At 31.5% G+C, this 9444-nt stretch overlaps 1 protein-coding gene across 1 annotated transcript; it reads left to right on the forward strand.

Annotated features, from left to right (window-relative positions):
* Positions 1 to 1061: 1061 nt before the first annotated feature.
* Positions 1062 to 5020, forward strand: LOC127117662 (mitochondrial acidic protein MAM33). The gene is made up of 3 exons (XM_051047750.1): positions 1062 to 1259; positions 1366 to 1688; positions 4712 to 5020. Exons 1-3 carry the CDS (start codon positions 1101 to 1103, stop codon positions 4890 to 4892), a joined length of 663 nt encoding a protein of 220 aa, XP_050903707.1. The 5' UTR covers positions 1062 to 1100; the 3' UTR covers positions 4893 to 5020.
* Positions 5021 to 9444: the final 4424 nt, after the last annotated feature.

Genomic DNA, 9444 nt, shown 5'->3' on the forward strand with positions numbered 1-9444 from the left:
TCCATTGAGATGAAGCAACAACAGTGCAAGTAAATATGAATGAAAAATAAAATAGATGTTAAACACTTTATAAATGAGATGACTGATATATCTAACTCAATATTAAAATATAGTGTCAAACTTATTTTATATGATTGTTCAAAACTAAATATGATGATCTCCGAATCTCTCAAGATCCAACAACAATTAACCCCTTTAACAAATCGATTATTATAAAACTCAGACATAAATCTCATAAATCCTACTTGACTTCATATAAACAAAATTTAATAAATTTGAAATTCACCCCAATGTCCCTTGACTCTCTTATAACTATCACAATTACACAACTTTTTTTAAACTTCCTCTTCACTAAATTGGCCCATTAAAGCCTATGAATTGTTGATCATCTTAAAGGAGAGATTATCCACACTGAACTTATCCATGAAAAGCAATTTGAATTGAAACTTAAACGGCGTGATTGGTTTAAGTGAAATAGGAAAGAGAGAGTAAGGTGAGGGAAAAGTATAGAAGAGAGGCTGAATTTCTTTTGATGGGTGTAAAAGAGAAATAGAGAATAGAGAAGAAAATGAGTGGGACCCACTATTTTTCACATAGATAAGGAAGAGATGAGAAGTGTAATTTTGTTGAAAATATTACATTTATGCCCCTAACTTATATTGATTTAATATATTTTTAGGGATATTTTTGTACTCTTAAGAATAATTGAAATTTCTCTCTTTTCCATTTCTCTTATATTTTTCTTATAGAAAACAATATTTCAATTCTTCATTTCTCACATCTTTCTCTATTCTCACACTCTTTCTAAATTTGTCAAATGTAATAGTAATTTCAAAAAATTAAATTAAAAATTAACATAAGTAGTTATTCCAATCATTTAAAAATAAGCCATTTTTTTATCAACAATTATTCAAGTAAAAAAATTGATTAAGACTTTTTTCCAAAGAGTATTGGTACATATTTTGCTTAACAAAGATTGAACTTTTTAATCTCATTTATAAATATTAAACAATATACGAACAATATAAATTAGTCCATTTTAAAAATAAATAATATAATAAAATGGCAACACAAAGTAGCATAACGCAGAACAAATCGGAATGTGGAAGAGAGGTTTACTCGGCGCCGTCGGCGCAATCCACCATACACGTTCCTTAGCAACTCGCGGCGGAGCCACCATATCATCCGCCGTAGACTCTATGATTCTCCGCTCCCTCAAGGATCATTACATGGAAGTAGCCAAAATGAACATGCCCCCTGTACTCTCTCACTCTCTCTGTCTCAATAATTTGAATCTTTCTCTAGGTTAGGGTTTAAGGTCTAGGGTTTAACCTTTTCTATGCTGACGTCACATTTTAATGGCAGAAAGTGAGTCCTCCATCATCTTTTACTATCGTGAAGGGAGCACTTGATTCGGAAGGTCCAGTTTTGAAGCGAAATCATGGCGACGAAGAGGTTAGCATTTACGTGATGCGATTGGCGAATGTGGATGATGAACATAGCGGTGTTATGGATCAGCTGTTCATTCATGTTGATGTATCGAAACCTGAACAGAAAGAATCGTTGAATTTCCTTTGCGCTTTATACGAAGATGCTCTTGGGATTCACTCTGTTTCTATGAGACCTAAGCTTCAGCAATCTGACGGATACATTCTTGCTCCCACTGAATATGCTGGTCCTGTTTTTGAGTATGTTTTCTCAATCTCTTCTCTCGTATGAATTGATGATAAACTAGGGTTTTACTCTGTTGATATCCTTTTTTTTTGTTTTGGTGTGTTCAAGTGTGTTTGTTTGATAGTGAAATCTATGATCCTGTTATAGGGTGTTTTAGATGGAGTGTGTAGCAAATCTAAGGTGAAAACAGATAAATGAAAATGAAGAACTAATTGGGGAGAATGGTTTTAGATATGTTTGATGAGTAGAGAATAGTTTCTGTATGGTATGTGAGTAGCTGAGTTTTGGGATTTGAAGAATGGAGTTGAAGTACAATTTCCCCCCAATAAACACTCTTCTGCTTTTTTAATTTGGGCTTAGGCTATGTTTGGATTGATGGAATAGAATGGAGCAGAGCAGAATGGAACATAATAGAATGGAGTGGAGAGGAATAGAGATTTCATTCCATTGTTTGTGTATTTTTTTTATAATTTTGACAGAACCGAACAGAAACATTAATTCATTCCTTTGAATACACCCTAAATTGGGAGGAATGCAAATTGAAAGATTGGATGGAATGGATTCCATCATGTTCCATTCCGCTCCATCCATTATTTGCAAATTTCAAACAATGGAATCTGATTATATACCACTATATTCCATTCAATTCCATCATATTCCACCAATCCAAACATACCCTTAGGCTTATGTTGATTCTAGTAGAGATTAATGAAAATATTAGAGAATATTAAATGGGAAGAATGGTTTTGGATATGTTTGTTGAGTAGGGAATATTTTCTTTATGATATCGAAGTAGCTTAGTTTTGGAACTTCTCGAAGTAGAATTCCCTCCATTAACCACCTTTCGTCTTTTGTAAGGCATATGTTGATTCTAGGGGAAATTGCATACACCTACCTTTAGATATGCTGAAACGATAACCCTCTATTTTGCAAAAAGACATTGATCTCCGTTCAATCATGCACACACACCCTTTGCAAAGGACGTGCACATGATTTAAGAATATCTAAGTCCAGTTCAATTTCCCCTTCAGTCCAATAGTCTCCTATTGTAACAACACAATAAAGGACAAGGGTGTGTATACCACACATGATATTATAGTGCTTACAGTAGATTAAAGACGTTGATCTCCCTTCAATCATGCACAAACACCCTTTACAAAGGATGTGCGCATGATTTAAGAATATCTAAGTTGAGTTCAATTTCCCCTTCATGCTAATAGTCTTCTATTATAACAACACAATAAAAGACAAGGGTGTGTGTACCACACATGATATTGTAGTGCCTATAGTAGAATCACAATGGATTCAATCCATTTCTGCATCCTATCATAGTGATAGTTTACAGTATCATATTTTCCTTTACTCAAATTGGAAGTATAAAAGTTAGTTTTTTAGTAGGTGCTTAGGACCTGTTTACTTATGCTTCTTGTTTTTATTCCCACTTCAACTAACAAATGTAAGAGAATTTAGGTTCAATATTTACCAACCATTTTCTTTCACAACTTTTGAAAACAGATCTAGCAATTTCTAAAAATTTGAAAATGCCAAAACACTTTTTTTATTTTTTATGAAAATGCATTCTTCCTAGTTTGTTTTCCATATTCTCTCTATCACAAACAATTGTTCAATACATATGTTTTTCATCTCCTTCTTAGCAATTTAAAATGAACATAAATTTTAGAAACGAAAACAAAAACATTTTCAGAAAGTAAACAGGGCCTCCATAAGCTCTCTCTATAAAATATCTTGTACCCATTTTCTGCATATTTTAGTTCTTATGCTACCTTCAGAGTATGCTCTCTACCTATCCTATGCCATGACCCTTACTCCTCACCCCTTGGATTTTTAACAAATAATCCCTAACTAACAATCAGTGCCGGCCCAACGGGTGTTGGGGCCTGAGGCAAATTTAAAAATAAAATAAAATATAAAATATTTAATTAAAAATAATAAAAGTTTGCTTAAATTTATTTTCCAAATATTTTGATATGTAAAATAATTTATTCTATAACAACAATTAATTTCATTTATTTTTAAAAATAATAATAGAGCTAAATCATTTACTTTTTTTGAAATTGATTTTAACACTTTAACTATTTTCTCTTTTTTCTTTTAATTTTCAACTTTCTAATACACATTTTTAAGTTATCACTACTCTAAAACAAAAATAATAAATGTATCACAAGAGACAAAAAAAACACTATAATTTAAGATGAGATGAAAATATAAATTTATAATGTTAAAGGGAAAAATATTAAAACAATAAAATTTAGTTGTTATTATATTATTTGACATAAAAATTTATTTTAAATATTTCTCTTTAAAACTAAAATTGTTGATTAAAACAAAATATTTAAAATTAAAATTAAAAAAATATATTTTTTAAATGTAACAACTTACTAAACACAGAATGAATATATTAAATGGTATAAAACATTAAAATTCACATGACCATTAAAGAAAATTAAATAAATTGATTAGTTTATTTATTAGTTTTCATATTCACGATAAGAATGAAGCAGTACAGAAATATGAACCACTGCACAATAATCGAAAATGTTAATAGCCATATGTGTACCCACGTTAAGTTATAATGATTCAAACACTCAAACATAATACTAGCACTTTTATAAGATGACAATAGCTAACATTATCATATCTATAAAAATTGGAGGCCTATATAACAAATGAAAATTTAGACGCGCAAAGGCCTCTGTTGCCTTACCTTAGGTCCAGGCCTGATAACAATGACAATTTTTATCAGAAAATATTGTGATTGTGTTCTTTCATTTTTTTACCCGAACTTACCGTGAGTTCTTAATTACTGTCCATGTTAAAACTTCATTTATACGCTCTTTTGTGGCTGACATAAGATAGGAAGTGTTATCAGATGATATGAACATCCATGCTGCTTCTGAATTGCCTAGTTTGTCTTAAACCGTATACCTTCTGGTTTCTGTTATAAATTTCAATGTTTGTTAGTGGAAAATTAGGAAGTCCATGGGCACTTTTTTACAGACTTTATGTAAATTGACAGAGAACTAGATGAAAAGATGAGAGATGCATTTCACAATTACATAGAGGAGCGAGGCGTAAACGATAGCCTCTTTAAATTTCTTCAAGCATGGCTATATGTGAAGGAACATCGAAATTTAATGCGTTGGTACAAGACAATGGGCTTGTTCATTGATGGGAAGAAGCCAGCTACAGGTGCTTAATCTCTTGCCAAAGTAATGTATTTTGCATATGAGATCATTCAGTGAACAAGTTATGTATTCCAAACTTGTTAAATTTTGCCCCTCTTTTTTTCTACTTTAATATATTCTTTTGATAATACTTAATTTTATACTACAGGTAACTACCTAATTAAAGGTGTTTGTTAGCTTTTTTAGTTTTCTAGAAAACTTGATTTGAGAATCTTAGATCTTCACACTTAGTATGGCTGATGGAACTATCAAAGCTTTTTATGAAGCCTGAAACTTCATTTGAACATTGTCTAACTCGCACACTAAACTGTTCGTAAGTAACCCTAATTCGACATCAGAGGGAAACTATAAATTATTTGTTATGTGATATTGCTATCAAAATCATGCATTATAAAATTTCAGGTGAATTTTGTTTTAAAGTATTGAATGCAATAGTTGATAAATATTAACCCTTCTTTTCCTTGGCCATTTTTCTCTCACACAATATTCACCCTGTGATTAAGTAAAAACATAGTAAAAGATGTAAAACAAATATGAACATAAGGACTTTCATTCAATACTTGAGTATATCTAGGAGCTTGAGTTTTAAGTACATAGTCCCTTAGTTGTTAAATCCTTGAGTTGTAAGAATTCCCAAGATTTCTTTATTATATCTTTTGATTCTGTAATATGATTTCACGAGGAAACAATTCAGCATACCATTTTAAACTCATTTCAACAGTCATTTTCACATTTAGTGATGGAGAGTATATTTATTTATTACATACTCTGGTTAGCAAAATCTATTAATTTTTTTTTAAGAGCTTAGGTATTTTGCCCCACGCGAGACGAGTTTTGAACAAGAAGGATTTTTCGGTTTTGTCTGTTTAAAAGAAATTTAATCATAAAAATATGGCAGAGGTGAATTTTAATTTTTTTTATAGGAGTGGCAGAAGACCTATTAACTATTTTTTTTTAATGACAAGAGACATTCATAAATGTTAAGTTACTCGGTTAATGAGAAGCAGTTGATTAGCCAATTTATTTACGAAAACTCAAATTAATTATAGATGCTTTAAGTTAGACGAGACTCTTCTATCTTTTCAAACATTCAAAATTTAGACTCATCAAAACACGTTTTTTAATATTCTTTTACATACTATATGTTACTTTTAAAACAAATTTTAATGTTTCACTATAAAGCAAAAATAAGTTTATAAATATTTCGATTGATTATCTTTTCTATCTTCGGAGGTAATATTATATAATCATTCAAAATTTCTAAAAACCACCGTTTATTTTGAATAAATTTATATTCAACTTAATTTCATAAATTATTTAGTGCGTATTCGAAGAGGTGTCTCTATAAAATCTCATGTACTAATGTATGGTTTTTTTTTAGAGTTGGTTCATTTAACAACTCTGGGATGTTTTCGGATATGCATCTATAAAGATGTCAAATGAAAAATTGAATAAAATATCATTTTACATGTTCTTGATTCTCTTGATCAAAATAAATTTATGTTTCAAACCTTTAATTTTTTTTCTCTGTTCTCAATCAAGCTTTCACCATAAAAACATAATTATTGTATTTTATCACATCAAAGAGATCAAAACAAGATAGAATTTAAGGTAAAATTCATTCATTTCATCCTTCATCCTTTGCATTAATGTGTTTTGGGAGCTGAAAATGTGAGCGTGGAGTCCGAATATGCATCTCCAAATTTGCTTGATACTTTAAATTTTAAATCTATTTTCTTTTGTTATTAGAGGTATTAGATATGATGCACCAGAATATGTTTCCCAAAGTTGTTGTGAGGATGAATGTTAAATCAGACAAAGTGAAGGATGATGTTAAACTGAATAGTGTTAAATCGGATGACATTAAATCAGGTGTCAGACTACTTGTTGTCGAGGTAGATGTGTGCGATAAATTTACAAATAAACAAGAGTTTATTGTTCGTGAACATATGCTACAATGAGCCAGCATAGAGGTCGAGAAAATGGGGTTTGATGTTGTAATCAGAAGGTTTGACAATGATTATGATAAAAGACAAGCATTTGTAACAATGAGATGCGAAAGAAGTGGCACATACCAACTAACAATTAAGAAGCTGAAATGTGATGACACCGGATCGAGAAAATGTGAGTGTCTGTTTAAATTGCGCAGATACTCTAAGGCAAATGATACATGGAAATTTAATTTGATTTCTTGTATGCATAATCATGCCTTGAGTGGCAAGCTAGTCGATCATCGCATTGTATGTCGCGTTATTCGGGAGGAGATGAAACTTGTTTCAGACATGACATTAAACACGGTGGCGCCGAAAAACATACTTACAACTTTGAAATGGAAAAGACCTAAGAATATTTCAAACATTAAACAAGTATACAATGTGTGTGTCCAAAACAACAAGGGGTAAGAGGTCCAAGATCTGAAATGCAACAACTATCGAAGCTTTTAGAGGATGACCAATATGTTTCTAGGTACAAAGTTTGTGAGGATAAAGTCACAACTTAAGATATATTTTGGAGTCATCCCGATTCCATCAAGTTGTTGAGCAAATTTCCCACTGTGCTTATAATTGATTCAACATACAAAACAAACAAGTATAGACATGTTCAGATTGCTCAAAATGTGGTACACTTAAGAAGACGTATAATATTCCATGTGCTTATGTAATTGCAAATAAAATGAAGCTTGATAAACTGATACGTATGGATGAAGTTTACAGTCACTAGAAAAGGTTCCAGTTTGATGATGATTGTGTGATAAAGGATGATACATCAAGTATAAATATTATGACCGTATGAGAAGTAATCTAAGAGAGATTTTTAAAAACTGATGACATCATGAAATTGCAAATCAAAGAGCAACAGAGGAAGATTTCCTATAAAAAAACAGATTTGAGAACAACATTGAAACCAGTTAAAACAAAGGATGCCCCTATAAAGATCAAACCGACACATAGTGACAACTCTACAAGACAGTTTCCTTCATACTTTGAACCCGTTGACTCACATTTTTTGGATTCTCCAACTAAAAAATCTCAAAAAGGTGTTTTCAAAGATGCTCGCATTAGCAAACGATCGTCTCCAACACCGTTACCAAAAATCATACACAGTAAATAAATGTCTCTTTTTATGCACAAATATATTGAGTGAATCATAGATGTTGAAGGTGATGTCAAATGTGATTTTTGAGTTGTTTTATGTTTGCTTGGTAAAGGAGAAGATGACCACTAATATGTCTGTCTTCAGTTTATACAAGAGTTGACGACACATAGGGAATCATACTCGTCGCTATATGAGGAAAAGGAAAATTACGGTGCAATTCTCAATGCTCTTGTTCCTTGCATTAGTGGTTCAACACACTTTGACAAATAGATGCGCTTCCATGGAATGAGACACCATATAGCAAGTGATTATGATAGGGTATGTAATGATTAGACAAGATACAATGTCTAGGAAACATTTTTTCCACTTCGGAGTAGGTCACCCAAAAATCCATCCTGACGTATCATGTGTATTGGGTGGCTTTCAAAAACACAATATTTTGTTCAAGTTTATTTGAAATTGGGATGTCCTATACCAAAGACATAACCGGAGTGGACGACACATTTTACTAAAGATGCTGAAACTTGGCCATATCACTTTCTGGAAAGGACGGAAGAGCTCGCCAAGTTAAGCGACATCGAAAGAGAATCAAATAAGAAAAGGTCAAAGAAGGAACCACCAATTGATTTAGACAATGAAATATGTTTTGATACATTTTGGTTTTTTTGAAACAATGAAACTCATTTTTTGTAAAGTATTCTACTTTAATGTTATAGAATTTAGGGGAAAATTTTGGACAAAATTTCTGTTGCAAAAAACATACTGGTTCTGCATAATACATTGGCTATGTGAGAACCTCTGGGTGAGTCCGGATATACATATCCGGACACACTATAACACCCTGATTTAATTATTCGCTTATTTAGTTATTTATTTAATTTAATTGAGTAATTTATTTAAACGATTATTTTGTGACGTATCATATGTTTGGCCGGTGGCGTAATTTGTGGTATTTTGTGTTAATTAAATAGTTTAGTGGGAATTAATTAATTAATTAATTAATTAGAATTCAGAGAGAATATGAAGAATTGGGCCCGTTTTGTGAATTGAGAGAGTTTAATGGTGAGTGGAGGAACGCTGAATCTTAGTTAGACAAAAAGTGTAATTAAGTGAAATCAATTAGAATCATATATATTCTAAAAGCTAGAGAAAATTAGGTTTAAAGAACTTTTCCATCAGTACGTGAAAACAAGATATTTTGAGAGAATAATATTGGAAGATAGAGCTAGGATTTGGGAGAAGGATCCTTGGGAACTTGCTTTGCTGATTTTTTGCTGGAATTACAAGGTAGGGGGGATTCTTCATCTAAGGGTGCTTATATCATGAAATGGTAGAGAAGTTTCCCTTAACCTCCAATAGAGTTTTGTGTTTTCTCTATTGTTTGATTATGAGCATGATAGATGAATGTTGTGATTCTGTTTTACTACAGATTGATGTGATACTATGTGTCTTATTGCTGTTTTGTTTG

This window comes from Lathyrus oleraceus, chromosome 2 (assembly GCF_024323335.1).
Source record: "Lathyrus oleraceus cultivar Zhongwan6 chromosome 2, CAAS_Psat_ZW6_1.0, whole genome shotgun sequence".
Lineage (NCBI taxonomy): Eukaryota > Viridiplantae > Streptophyta > Magnoliopsida > Fabales > Fabaceae > Lathyrus > Lathyrus oleraceus.

Bases quoted from the DNA above. Each gene is read 5' to 3' on its own strand.
- LOC127117662 (XM_051047750.1), top strand. From the start codon at position 1,101: ATGTGGAAGAGAGGTTTACTCGGCGCCGTCGGCGCAATCCACCATACA. The intron at 1,260-1,365 runs GTACTCTCTCAC...TTTTAATGGCAG, and splicing joins CCAAAATGAACATGCCCCCT to AAAGTGAGTCCTCCATCATC. The intron at 1,689-4,711 runs GTATGTTTTCTC...GTAAATTGACAG, and splicing joins TATGCTGGTCCTGTTTTTGA to AGAACTAGATGAAAAGATGA.